Source organism: Maylandia zebra, linkage group LG1 (genome assembly GCF_041146795.1).
Source record: "Maylandia zebra isolate NMK-2024a linkage group LG1, Mzebra_GT3a, whole genome shotgun sequence".
In the NCBI taxonomy this organism is placed as follows: Eukaryota; Metazoa; Chordata; class Actinopteri; order Cichliformes; family Cichlidae; genus Maylandia; species Maylandia zebra.
Window position 1 is genome coordinate 19,477,542 of NC_135167.1, and position 14,499 is coordinate 19,492,040.

A 14,499-nucleotide genomic window follows, 5' to 3' on the forward strand; every position below is an offset into this window, starting at 1 on the left:
CACATAAGGGTACATACAGTATGCTTGCTGGCGCTCAGCTACTTTTTTATCTCCTTGCTCAGAAATAGATCCTAACCACTTAAAACCTGTAATAATACCCACAAGCCCACAGATAAGAAAGCCAAAAGATAAATGACAGCAATCAATGTCCATTTAAATTGTCACTTTTTTAAAAAACTATTGATGCCTTTAAAAAAGAAAAAAAAGGATTCTTAACCATGAATACATGAATATATGTAATATGGGTGCTACAGGGTTTCTTGACATTAGCATTACTTAGTTGGGCTACACTGTGCTCAGCAAGCTGCCCAGCTGGGGCCCAGATGTGGCAGCCATGTCATGCAGAGCTGTGAGGCAGAAGATAAGAGGCCGATGGTAGGCCTGCTTCTTGGTCTCTGGTCTGTTCTACAGCAGTTCAACTAGATGTTGCGGTCGGTGCGATCTGAACTTTGACAGCCCATGTCATGCTTAATGCCTCACTTCCCAAATACAGCTCAGTGAGCCTGATTTATATCTACCAGGTGCTACAGTGTGCAAGCAACTCTGAGATGAGAGGAGGCATGTGGCCATTTCATTAGGAAAGATGAACAAGGGCTGCAGTGTATATGCGGGGATGAGGGGCAAGGGGCTGGTCTTTCTCAAATATAGCTCCACAGCACTGTAGCTGTCACAACACTCAGACCAGGCCAGGCGAGGACAGGAAGAAGAGGAACTTATTAACACACTCCACATTTCTTAAAATATCACTCCAGTTTTTGCTTCTCCCTCTCCCTCTCATTTGTCTGTTTCCTCTGTCTCTTCCCTGTCCCCACGGGGGTAGGATATTTTAATGTCCTGTTACCACTGAGCATCTGCAACCTCAGCACCAAGTGAATGGACACTTGTGCAGTAGATAGCAGCATGCCAGGTTTTGGTTCAAGCACTGTTCTATCACAGTTCAGATCATTTGTTAATTTTATTTCAGTAAGCTTTGTCTTTACTCCTTCTTCATCTTTGTAGCTTCAAACAGAGGGTTAATTTTACCACCCAATCCTTGCGTCTTTGGGTGACACACACATACAGCTTCTTGCTATTCCAATGGCAGTAGCTTTCCCTCATGTCAGATAAGTCTCCCAACATACACTGGGTTCAGATTTAGTGCATATGAGCACTTATTACTATTGCAGAAGGAATTGTTGTCTTTTAGTCACATTTTGCCTGTTTATTTCCTGACAAACTGAAGTGTTTCTCTTCACACAAGGGCCCTCTGAACACTGTGGTCGGCTCCGTCAGTGCTCAGCGTTGCTACAGAAATGCTGTTTGATGTTCCCTGCACACTACAGAGTCAAGTGCTGAGGTGTCTTTTGGCATTGCCCTCCAGGCCACCTTGTTATACACTTAACAAGTTGTTTTTCTTTTGTTTTTTTCCCTTCCCTTTTCCTCTGTTGACAGTTCCTCATCACAGCTTTACTCAGAAGAAATGCACATCACCATGCAAGGTTTACCTTGGAAGTTGTCCTTGTAAACTGTAGGGCAAGCTCTGCTCTTCTTTTAACATTATGATTACATCTAGATCTGATTAATGAGTGTTTTGTTTGTAAACTGGCAGTGTAAAGATTAGACATCTCATCAGCATGGAAACCCTGCTCAGTGGGTTCATCTTCCTTTTATTTGTTTTTTGGGGGGGGTTTGAAATGCTGAAAGATTTTGCTGCTGTATGCAGTGGAATTTAAAATGCACACTGGTGAGTGGATTTTCTTTTGTTGGGAATTCTACTTGTCAGATTCTCCCCCGCTTTGATTGATCCAGGTTAGCCACACAGCCCACTGAAGACGTGACACATGCGGTGACTAAGCATGAGGACTAACGGTGGATCAGTCAGTTTGTTCATTAGAGCATGGTACGTTCTAATCTTGCATTCATAGCGGGCTTGTTATTACGCTCTTTTATTACGCTCTGAAATATAAAAGTCTTTGTTGCTTTGATAATATTGTCTGCTGCATTGAAACATTTCTTGTCCACTTCCCCTTTTAAAACACAGGGCGCATTATTCTTTTAACTTAATCAACCCTCATAATTCAGTAGGGAATGGGGCAATAGAATTCAGTTTTCCCTTGAGGTTTATTGTTTAAAACGCGTGCAGTTCTTTCCCAGGATAAGGGCTTCAGCTAAGCGGAGAGGAATTTGGGCCAGGCCTCATAAAAAAAAAAAAAGAGAAAAAAAAGTATTTGTGTACCAGAAAGATTTTCGCTTTTCCTTTCTAAATCTTTGTCATTAATGACTTTAGCAAATGTGAAGTGGGGAGTGAATGGTTCAGCTGTGCAAGGTCTTCAAAGCAACCCTCTAATTATTTATCCAGGATATCCTACTCTAGAATTAGAGGCCAGGTCGCCATTGGCTTTCATGCCTTTTTTTCTGCAAAGAAATAATTTCCACAGAATGGTTTCACTGGGACACTCTTTAATCCCTGCTTTGTGTGTGTGTGTGTGTGTGTGTGTGTGTGTGCGTGCGTGCGTGCGTGCGCGTGCGCGTGTGTGCTTACACATGATATGGTATATGCACATACAAGCTTATGCGAATGGGACTGCAGTTCTTCTCAGTATGAGGTGTGTAAAAGAGATAGTAAGTTTCCATTTTCCACACATAACGCTGCATGACTTTCCACGTCTCTGCTCTCACCCCAGACAGCTTTCACCCACATTACTCGGGTTTCCTGGTCATTTGGCCTTCACATGCCTTCTAAAAGGGATCTTATCACCCTGCTCAGGTTTAGATACTTAACCGAACACTGGCCTCTAACTCGCAGGCTTGTGGCACTGGCTCTGTGTTTTACTTCTGGGCCTTTGTGTCATTTAACTCAACTGCTCATAGTCTTGCTCACTGTTTAATGTCCTACCTTAGCCTTAATACTTACCAATATTTTAGCAGAATATTACACATTTGCTGTTTCTCCTCTACATTTTATTTCTTTAAAAAAAGCATCTTTACATCATATATTCATACCTTCTAAATTACCTTAAGTATTTTTGAGCGTGTTGCTTTAAGAATGCTTAGCGAACAGATATTTGTCTAATTCCAGGTGCTGGTGAAGCCTGTGTTTTACCAGGTGCAGGACTGGGTCATTACTAAGGTATTTGTTTTCCAGATTAGACAGAAAGACCCAGCATTATAGACATGTCATACCTGTCCCCGACCTGTCTGTCAGGGCGTGATCCTCGCATAGAGTCTGAGTCCTGTGCTCACCTGCATGCTTTGCCTTCAAAGTAACACCAGCCTGATGTCCCTTAGACTAGATCCCAGAGCTGCCAGGTTGTTCTAGGGGGCTAGATCCCTTTTCTCCTCTCTCAGTCAACAGAGGCTCAGTATGCTGATCAGTGTCAGCTCTCCTTAATGGATGCAGAAGTAGTGGTAATGACAACTCCCTGTCCGCCCCAATCCCTCCAATCCCTCAGGTTTTAGATGGCAGGGTAAAAGAGCAGAGCTGAGTGGGTTGGAAGGTGTGTGTATGCGTGCACATGTGCCTATGTATACGTTTATGTGTGCGTCTGTGTGTGTGGGAAGGTTCATATTAAGCCACAGCACATGGTGGATGAACATTTACATAAAGCCCCACAATTGTGATAATAAACCATTTTATCATTGGGTCCCAATCAATAATGTGGCTTCTTAAGGTTTAATATTTCAATGGTATTGATCACTTTAACAAGTCTGTTTGTGGTTTCCTTAGTTGAAAGCTGCAAGAAGGTGTGTCTTCACACATTTGTGCTTACTGTATGTGGACCACATCTCTGTATAGCACCATGCAATGACAGATAACATTTCCACCGCTGAAGAATGGCACTGATAAAGTATTTTACAGTTTGCTCAGCCTTGCAGTCCATTCACAACATTTAGTTGTGCTCACTGGTTCTCTTAGCTTCTACTACCCTAATCCTGGTACCGTAGAACAAATGAAATGGAGTGAGTGCACACAGAAGCTTTGAAAGCACTGTAGTTTGCAGATTTCACTTCCATCCTCTCTTTAGAGACCGTCTGCTTCCCGCAGATATAAATAGGGGAAGATTTGATAATTAGTAGAAATGAAGGTCCGGGGGCTCAAAGACTTTGATCAGCACATTTCCCCCTTGTCCCTGACCTTTCAGTGGACACGTGTCTTTAGCTCTCTCGCTTTCTCCCTCTCTCTTTCTCTCTGTTGTGCTAAACTGCAGGAAACGCAGTTGTACATCTGCAAATATCTATCTGGGGCATTCCTTTTTTTTTTTTTAACTTGCATCGTCCCCAATCTGATCAGCGTGTACTTCTCTGATTGATTAAACCCTGAAAGACCACTGCACAAAGTGTTATCTGTCCTTTCAGCTTTTCTGCATTCCACACTATGGGAAAGTCAGATCGGCGTGCCAAAGTATGTGAGGTTGCATTTCAGACTGTTACAAATCATTCAATATCCATGTCTGTTAGTCTAAAATTGAGCAGAAATGGATAATGTATATCAAACTTATCAGATAACTGTTTGGAAGATACAGCTGCAGAGTTTCACTCTGTCTCATTCTCACAGTCTTGCGATTTTAAAGACACCCTATTGCTCTGCGCACTGGGTTGCCTGGGGGTGAACATTAGTTTGTGCCCAATAGCCCTTCTCTTATTATACATCAATATCTTAATTCCAAGGATAATTTATGCGCTTATAAATTACAAAGCTTTCTTAACAAACCACGTGGGACATAACAGGAAAATAATGCAGTGCAGCCTTTCAAAATGAAGAATGATTTTGTTGCCGTAGGAAGTAGTTGCTTTTGCAGTAATTATAATATTTCCCGTTCACTCTGTGGACTTAATGGCTGTTGTATTATTTGCATCACCTTGTCGTCTAAAATTCCAATGTACCTTGCCACTTTTTCTATCCCCCCCAAAAAAGAAAAATACTAAAATGTTTCTAACGCCATGAAAATTTTATCTACCGTTGCTTTCTCTTCCCTTGCACAGAGGTTTGAATGAAATGATTCTTATACATTTGTACTCCGAGTGCACCAGAGAAGCTCCCCTCCCCATGCTGGTTGCTAATTGGTGGGAGACTGGGAGCTTCCTGCTGTGTGTTCGCTGCTTCTTTGCTTTGCCACCCCACCAGGTCTTTCACTATCGCTCTGCAGAACCCAGTAATTAACCCACAGCTAATTAACTACTTCTAATTACACCAGCATGCTGTTTCTATCACACCCTCCAAAACTGAGGAAACACTCTAGTGCCATGTGTAAATCCCCACTGAGGGGTTTTGGAATTTAGCTGAGCTCAAGTCTGATCATTTAATCAGACTGCCCTGTGTATGATCAACATACCGTTCTGTCCTGTGATTTGTCTTAAATAACTTTTCTTCCGCTCTGCAACATGGAATGGATTAGCACGATTTGATGGTGTTGCATAAAGGGTAAAATCATTTTCAAGGTTCTATTTCAGGTCTATTAACAAAGGAGGCAATTGATACTACAAACAAATCAATTTTGCCTTCACTGGCCAGTTTTGCTAGTGCAAAATGATTACTAAAATTGAGTACTGTGAAACTAAAACAATCAGCACATCACCTCCTGGGTATTTGAGTTTGCTCATATTGTAATCAGCAAGGATTATTTTGGCTGTAACTTATACGTTTGTTCCAGCATTAGATTAACGCATAAAGTACACAAAAAGAACCACAGTAATAAAATCTGTGAGTTGTAAGCCTTGTCTAGCTGCATGCGTGACAGATCTACATGCCTCAGTTCTGCTGCCTTTGAGAAATACCTCCCAGACAGGCCAGTGATCAGCCTCCCTTACTCTCACACACTGATGTAAACACACAGCACTGTTCTTCCCTGCCTTAGACTCAGCACAGCCATGGCTATTTCTGTTAGACAGACTGATAGCTCCTACTGAAGATCATTGATTTTACGGGAAGCCCTGTTTACAGGCCGAGTGCCATCGACCTGAGGTGACTTTTTGCCTCCTGCAGTTGGAGCAGTACTGGAGCACCTTTATGTCTGCATTAGCACAGGAGTAGACTGAATATTTACAGCACATAATAAATTACTGTGTTTCATTGTTAATTGTTGCTAATTGAGTTAAAGTGATGGGGATCAAGGAAACCAAGACTTCACCTCCACAGAGTTAACAACAAGTATTGACTGTTGATGTTCACAGTGACAGAAAGTAATCTTGGATTTTTTTTTTTTAATAAAGAATGACTAAAGTATAAGAGGTATATTTATGTATTTGTTTATATTTAATGATGATTGGATCTTCTTGCTATGACAGTGTTAACCACTGCACCACAATGCTGCTCTACTGATAATGCCATGTATTTATTTCTTCTTGGTACCATGCAGTTAAGCTTCCTGTGACACCATATCAGTCATAAACTCACATCTGTTAGGATGCCTGGGTCATTGACCCAGGGTTTTTGAGTTTACGATATTATTTATACTGTCTAGTTTTTGGTTTTTTTGAGTTCTGTCTTATGGCTTATGTCTCTGTCTTCTTTAGTTGCTCTGTCTCCCCTATCACCTGCATCCCCTTGTCTAGTTCGCGTCTATGTGTATCTTAAGTTCCTATATCCCCTTGTTCAGTCAGTGTTTGTGTCTGCCCTGTTCACACGTCTCTGTTCCCTTTGTAGTGCCTGCATATGAGTCTGTGTCTTTGTTCAGTCTGTGTTATGTGTTTCCTGTTTTACTTTGAAAGTCCATGTCTGATGTTAATGTGTCGGGTTTTGCTTCCTCTTGTCTCGTTAGGCCTGATTTGCCCCAGCTGTGTTTCCCTCCTGTTACCCATTCCCTGATTGCTCCCTCTGTGTATTTAAGCCCAGTGTTTCTCTGTGTCTGTGTTGCGATCTACTGTTTTCTTAGCTGTGTGTTCTGTCATTTCTCTAGTTTAAGTTTGTGTTGAGTTTTTTTTAGTTTTGTTATATTTTGAGTATTAAATTAAAGCCTTTTTTGAGTTCACGTCTGTCTCCGGAGTCTGCACCTTGGGTGCTATTCCTGCCTGCACACAGCCACACCTAACAACATCTTGCCTTAGTGGAGTATAAGGTCTTTATATGGAAGCAAACCTGCAGTTAAAAAAACAAAATAGGAAAAAGGGGGAAGAGGAAAAAGAAAAAACACTTGTGAAGTTTTAAAAATATCAGTTCAGTCACTAAAATATAAGGGCCTTAAAACCAGACTTAAAGCCATACCAGGCATTAAAGTAGACATATGTTAAAAAGTGCAATGCATGCATGCCTTTATTGGTGATTAATTGAAACAAGCTTACAAGATAAACCCATGTGCCGCTCTGCCTGAGGACTACAATGGTTTCCCCATCAATGAGCATGTCCCTAGTGCAACATAAAAAGCCTTCCCTTGCTTTATCAATAAGAACCTTTCCTTCCCACATCTTCCTGTAACTTGCTTAGCGTTCATGCCATTGATTTTCCAATAACCGCCCCTTACCCTGCGGTGGCTAGCCAGGCTCTGTGATGGCGCAGAGACAAGACACAGACAAGGAACATCACTGATGCATGTTTGAAAATCACAACTGGTGTATTGTGTGGGGTCTTTCTTGGCAGGTTAACAAACTTGTGTGCCCTCACAACTCGTGAGTATGCGTATGTGCAGTAAGAGTAAGGGCACCCCTAAGTAGCAGTATTTACAGTTTGGATAGAGTCTGAGCTAATTCCCCAGGAAACCCTAGAGACCAGGGTCTTCTAAAGGCAAGACCAGGCCTTTGGGCAGGTGATCAGGCATGCTTATAATCAGATGCTTCTTTAGCCTTTAATTCCTGCCTCAGTTGGCCAGTAAATCCCACCTAATGAAAGGACCCATATCTTAAAACTTATCTCATTTTGCATCCCTACAAAATGACATCCAGACCCACTCTCTGACATTGTTCATTAAAACCAAGGCCTTTTCACAAGGTTCAGTCTTATCTGCTTTGTGGTTGGGAGGGGGTCGAGCATAACCTTTTTTTTTTTTTTTTCGCCACAGAGAAAATAGAAGAGCAAGGAGACTCTGGCATAAAGTCTTTGATGGCAGGTGGCAGTAGGGGGTGAATGCTGCAGTTAGGATCTGTGCATCATCATGCTTTCCCTGAGATCAGCTCAGGAATCCAGCCTTTTCTTCCCTGTGATTATCTCTTATTGTCAACTAAGGCTTGTTTTGGCTGCGCACAGCCTGCTTATTGTCAACTCAGTGGACCCATATTCAGAATTAAAAGGCAAAACAGGGGCAGACGCCATGACAGAATCACTTTTTGTAATGCCAGTATTCAAAAGGCAATTTTTTTTGTTTCTAAATATTGCAATGTATAACAGTACATAAAGGTAACTTGTAAATAATAACAGTACTAGTCATCTCTAGTGGTCTACTCCCTCATTTTTATTTGTGGTTATTAACACAATCAGCACACAAAGACACCAGCCTCCTCCACTTCCCCTCTACTTTGACCGCGTCTCTTTGTCTCCAGGACTCCTTTAGTGCCTCCTAGAGATTAAAGCTTTTCCTACTTTAAACAGGTGTCGCTGAGCCAAGCAGACCTCCTAGAGACAAACAGCATTATATCAGTTGGCCCATCTGCGACTTTCCGACTCCAGACAATCCCATTGCTCATCAGTAACCACTGCAGGTTATTGAATTACACCATCTTGATTTTAAAGGGCAATTCTGTTTTCTGTAAGCACTGGACACACCAAACTATCTCGGCGCTCCAGCACTGATCAAGAGTCATTGTTTTATCCTGTCTGTTGCTAATTGCTTGAGGAATCTTGAGCGGTAATGTGAATTGATGGGTACTGTACTCACCTTTTTTAAACCCGAGGAAAAGAGGAGACTAGAGAACTTTAGAGGTCATTGTTGGCCTTATCCCAGTCTCTTCTCCCTCAAGTCTAACCCTCTGTTTTACACACTGTTGCTTGGCTAGGGTTTCTCCCTTCTTTGGGGGATCGAGGTTTACTGATCATCTAGTTTACCAAATGAAGCATGGAAGACCATTTAGAGGGACCTCCACAAAACATGAAACACATGAAGGGTAGAGCCAGGTGGGGGGGATTTGAGCCAGGCTCTTAAAAACTAGTTGTGCATGTGGTCCTAGTGTTCCCAGGCCTGGTTGAGACAGGCAGTGGAATCTGAAGGAGGGGCCTAATAGATTACAGGAACAAAGTGTGAAAAACTCCATGTTCTGACAGGACACATGGAGATGTTTTCCTATGAGACAGTCCATTTACACGAGTCACTTTTTCTCCCCCACCCCCCATTTCATTTCGTACAGTTTATCCACTTGCTTTTAGTCTGAAGAATCACTGTCTGTTTGACATGTGGCGCGTTTTTTCTTGCATTACTCTCACTGCCCTCAGTCCATTTGTGTGAAATGGCTGTTGAGCTCATAGCCTCTTATTAATGGAGCAGATAATAAATACAGACCAGTAAGGCTAGTATCCCCTCACTCAATATGGCAGCCATCGCTAAATCATGTCTGGCTGTATAAAGCAATCATGTTAATAAGCCAGCCAGTCTAATATCTTTCATTTTATATGCAAAGTAACTTAAGGGTCACTGAGGTTAGCTTTTGTTGAATGTAAACAAAATAATCAGACAGACCATGCTAGCAGAAATTTGTGTGTATTTATGGTTCTCTATTTAATTTTACTTACTGCTCACGATTGACTCTTCATTTAGCAGACCAAATACAAAATGAGGGTCCTTTATCATGACTTTTTTGTTTTGTTTTTTGCAGTTTGAGTGCACATAGGCTGGGGAGGTCCCAGGTATGTTGCACGGGAAGCAAGCCTCATCAGACATTCATGAAGAGGCAGACAGACATTATCAATCTTTCCTCTCCTTCAGTGCTTTATATGTTAGGGTGTGGGGTAGACTCCATTCTGATCGCAGCTGAAATTTGCATCCCTAAGTAAATAAGTAAATAAATCAAGTGCAAGCGGTGAATGTGCTAATCAACCAGGACATGGCAGTGAGCTCGGTGCCGGGAAACTTTGCTCATGTAATATTCAGTACTGTTGGGTTAAAGGGCAGCCCAGAGTTATTGGTTTCAGCGCGATTGCCCCCTTTAATCAATGTTGGCTGCATCCCTTTAATAAAATTATTAGCTCAGCAGTATCTTGCGCTATCATTTTATCTCTTCTGCGCTCTAAATTGCAGCCTGCGTTGAGTCTCTCAGATGCTCGGGGCATGGCCAGCTCCCGAAAGCTCAGCTCCCATTTATTATTTCAGAGGCAGAGGATGGCTGGAGTGTTTGAAACCAGGCTAAGCGTGGAGGTTATTGGATGCAAGATCTAAACACAGCTGCAGTGAAGTCCCAAACCAGCTTATGTGTTTTGGGTTCATAGAAAATACTGACTTTTATTGCTCATGTTAGCGTCCAGACAAATCTATCTCAATAATGCACATGAATTACATTCTTCTTCTATGTACACCACTGGAGGTGGAGTGGTAACAGTATTACTGTTAAGAATTTCTTTCTTTTTTTAGATACAGTTTTCCCTTTTTTTTTTCTTCTAGTTATGTAAATGTACGACATGCTGATGGGTGGCTTCTCAATGTCTAATTATCTCACAAGGAATCTATTTGATCCATTAAGTTAGACTGTTGCTGCCTTTTTTCTGACTGCAAGTTAATTAAAAACGGATGTAGGATTTGCAGAATATAAGATTAGGGGTGTTGTTTGGAAGGTGAAGATAAAAGATGGTACCTTTGTGATATGGCAGGAAGATGAATCGTGGAAGTCTTATTAGTGCTTGTCTCAGGTATTGTGTTTAAGTGCCTAATCTAGCGTAATGAGCATGGTGTCATTTTTCCAATTATATCTCAGACTTTTGTCTCTTACGATACATCGCCATACATTCGCTTGTTTTTTTCTTTCAAACCTTTTTTTCCCCATTGTCTTCCTTTCATATTTATAAGTCTGATCTTTCCCTAATTTACATAGCAAATAAATTATGTGCTGTTTGCGTGCTTACTGTCCCAAATACAACTTTAACCTCTTATCGTAATCATTTTGTGTCTCTGCAGGCCTGGATGCGATGAATGCCTCATGTAGGCATCAGCATGGACAGCTGTGAGTCTCCCGTGGTTTCTGGGACAGACGATGGGCTCGGCTCCTCCCAGCAGCAGCAACCACCTCAGCCCTGGAACGATCACAATAGCTCACAGGTCACCTGCACCAACCAGGCACCTTCCCTGGACCCGCTGTCTCTCTCTGGTCCCTACCCCTCTCAGTCCCAAAACTCTATTGCACCTCATGACAGGGTAAGAGAACTACAGTCTCAGCAGCAGCAGCAGCCAAAGCAGACATCACCCCGGACCCACCGTGATAGCTCTGCCACAGGCCAGCTGCATCCCAGAGGAGAGGGTCTTGACGAAGAAGACCAAGAGGGAGTGAGCTGTGGAGAAGAGGAAGAATCTGAGGACTTAGATGAAATGGAGATTGACAACTGTTTCCCTAGTCTTCAACCTTTTCCTGGGATGCCAATAGCTTCAGGGGGAGGAGGTATGCCCACTCTTCTGCGACATCAGCCCACACAACAACAGGGACCACCTGAGAGTGGGAGTGAGGAAGGGGAGGAGGAAGAGGAAGAGGAGAGTAGTGATGTGGAGAACCTGGCTGGAGAGATAGTCTACCAACCAGATGGCTCAGCCTACATTGTGGAGAGCCTCAGTCAGTTGATCCAAAGTAGTGGAGGCATGGTACCCGGCCTGCTTCCTACAAACTCTCTCTCGAGTGGGGGGAAACCAGGGGAACCTGCTGGGACTTCGTCCTCAGTTTACCCACAGATCATCAACACGTTCCACATAGCCTCGTCCTTTGGAAAGTGGTTTGGTAATTCAGACCAAGGTTTCCCCAATACCTCAACAATGGCAGGCCTTAGCCCTGTCCTGCACAGTTTCCGTGTCTTCGATGTGCGGCACAAAAGCAACAAGGATTACCTGAACAGCGATGGGTCTGCCAAGAAGTCCTGTGTATCCAAAGATGTTCCCAACAATGTGGATTTCTCCAAATTTGATGGGCTAGCCCTATATGGCAAGGGTAAGCCCATTCTCATGTGTTTTCTCTGCAAGCTGTCCTTCGGCTATGCCCGTTCCTTTGCCACTCATGCTGTCCACGATCACCGCATGACACTGTGTGAAGATGAGCGGCGGCTGTTAGGAGATAAGCATGCATCTGCCATTATCCAGGGCATTGGGAAGGACAAAGAGCCCCTCATAAGTTTCCTGGAACCAAAAAATAAGAGCACTCCTCTGCCATCTACGCTGCTCCCTCTTAACTCTGGACAGAGCTTCTATGGCACATTTAGTGGTGTCCATCTAGAGCCTGGAAGCAGCAGTGGGGGCAGTGAGACCCTCCTGAACAAAGACTCTGACTCTGGCCTCCAGCAACAGCAGCAGCAACAAACCCCATTAGGCTCAGTGCTTTCTCTTGGAGGGCTGAGCATTCCCAAAGCGCCCACTCTTACCTCATCCCCAGGCTCTGCCAAAGACTCCAGTGCCCTGCCCAAACAGGGAGGGAGAACAGAGGAGCCTGCTGGGAAAGAGTTGGCTTGCAAGGGAGAAGATGGGAACACTAAGGGACATGAAAGCAAGGCACACTTATCCAGCCAGACCGGGGGCTCTGAGGAGGACGAGGAACTGTTATTAGGGGCAGAGGAAGATGAGGCAGAAAGCACTGCAATGGCCTGTGGTGGTAACAGTAGCAGCGGTGGGGGTGAAGCGGGGGAACCAGCTGTCTCAAACCAAAGCATTTCCAAATCTCCTTTATTAATGCCTAGTAGCACTCTCCAGCCTTCTCCCTGCACCTCTGCAGTCAGTTCCACACTTAACAGCAAAGCCCTTGCTTCCATTTCCTCCTCTGTCAAGGAAGAGGGTTCAACTGCAGATGGTGGAGGGAGGACCTCAGAGCTCCCTCTGAGCTTTAACTGCCAGGGACCTACTGTTCCCATGGCACTGGTGACAGCTGCCGTCAGAAGGAGCGAGGATGAAACTTCTGGCACTTCCTCCTCGCCTCTGTCCACCAATGCTGCTCCTGATGAAAGTGCCAATCGAGATAGTGCCACAGCTCCAGAACCAAATGATTGCCCTGCAGAGGGAGAGGAGGAAAATGGAGCCCTTCTGCATCATCACCACGTGCACCACCATCATCATCACCTCCACCCTTCATCTCATGGCCACTCGCACCCCCTCCCAGGGGGTTCCTGTGACATAACAGGAATGGGTGAGTGTTCACAGAACCATGGGCCCAGTGGCAGTGGAGTTAGTGGGGTCGAATGCCCTAAATGTGACACTGTTCTGGGTTCCTCACGTTCTTTGGGTGGTCACATGACCATGATGCATTCACGCAATTCATGCAAGACACTCAAGTGTCCCAAATGCAACTGGCATTACAAGTACCAGCAGACTCTGGAGGCCCACATGAAAGAGAAGCACCCAGACTCTGGAGGCTCTTGCGTATACTGCAGCAGTGGTCAGAGCCACCCTCGTCTGGCTCGTGGAGAAAGCTATACCTGTGGATACAAGCCCTTCCGGTGTGAGGTATGTAGATAACTTTTTGTTGATTTAGGTGCATTTTATATAGCAGCTAAGGATATTACATTTGTATCTGTATCATTTTATCACAGTTTAAGAAAAACGGATCTTTTATTTCGTAGGTGTGTAACTACTCCACCACCACAAAGGGGAACTTAAGCATCCACATGCAGTCAGACAAGCACCTGAACAATATGCAGACACTGCAGAATGGAGGCTCCATTGGGTCTGCACAGGACCAGGTGTTTGGACATACACCAGGAGGAGTGGTGGCTGTCCCGTCAGTCACCCAGGCCAGTAGCCATCACCCTCCCCACCACCATCCTTCACAATCCTCCACTCACATGTCCGGACCTTGTGGGGTCCCCTCCCCAACCAAGCCGAAGAGCAAACCTTCTTGGAGGTGTGAGGTGTGTGACTACGAGACCAATGTGGCGCGGAACCTTCGTATTCACATGACTAGTGAAAAGCACATGCACAACATGATGCTGCTCCAGCAGAATGTGACTCAGATGCAGCACGGGCGACTTGGCTTGGGTGCTATGCCTTCGCCCTCTGAGGCTGAGCTCTACCAGTATTACCTGACGCAGAACATGAGCCTTCCACCAAGCCTCAAGATAGACCCAGCTGGAGCTGAGGCCCAGTTCCTGATGGGGAGCTTTCACCTAGATCCGAACATGGCTGCCTTGGCTCCTGCACTTGGTATGTCCCATTTGGTTCTCAAAAGCATTTCCCCACAAAAAAGAAAAAACAATAACTAGACCTTTTAGCTGAACTCTATCTTGATTCCTAATTTATTCATTTACACGAACACAAGACAATAATGCAAAATTTTATCAAATGAAAAACAAACCAAAGCGATAAGCTGCAATACAATATGCTGTACTCCGGCATATCACGGATTTGTACTTAGGCAGCTGCTTTGTTCTCATGCCATAAGATATGTGTTTACCAGCAATGGTAGAATGTTCTAGTGCACAAGGCC

General features: G+C 44.0%; 1 protein-coding gene across 6 annotated transcripts in view; it reads left to right on the forward strand.

The window, feature by feature from the left end:
* Positions 1-14,499, forward strand: part of zfhx3b (zinc finger homeobox 3b) — a 287,455-nt gene that overhangs the window by 185,960 nt on the left and 86,996 nt on the right. For all 6 annotated transcript variants that reach the window (XM_076882856.1, XM_004543115.3, XM_076882862.1 and 3 more), the window contains 2 exons: positions 11,007-13,520; positions 13,637-14,216. In XM_076882856.1, the coding sequence (XP_076738971.1) occupies positions 11,022-13,520; positions 13,637-14,216 (3,079 nt within the window). In that variant the 5' untranslated portion in view covers positions 11,007-11,021. The remainder of the gene's footprint in view (positions 1-11,006; positions 13,521-13,636; positions 14,217-14,499) is intronic.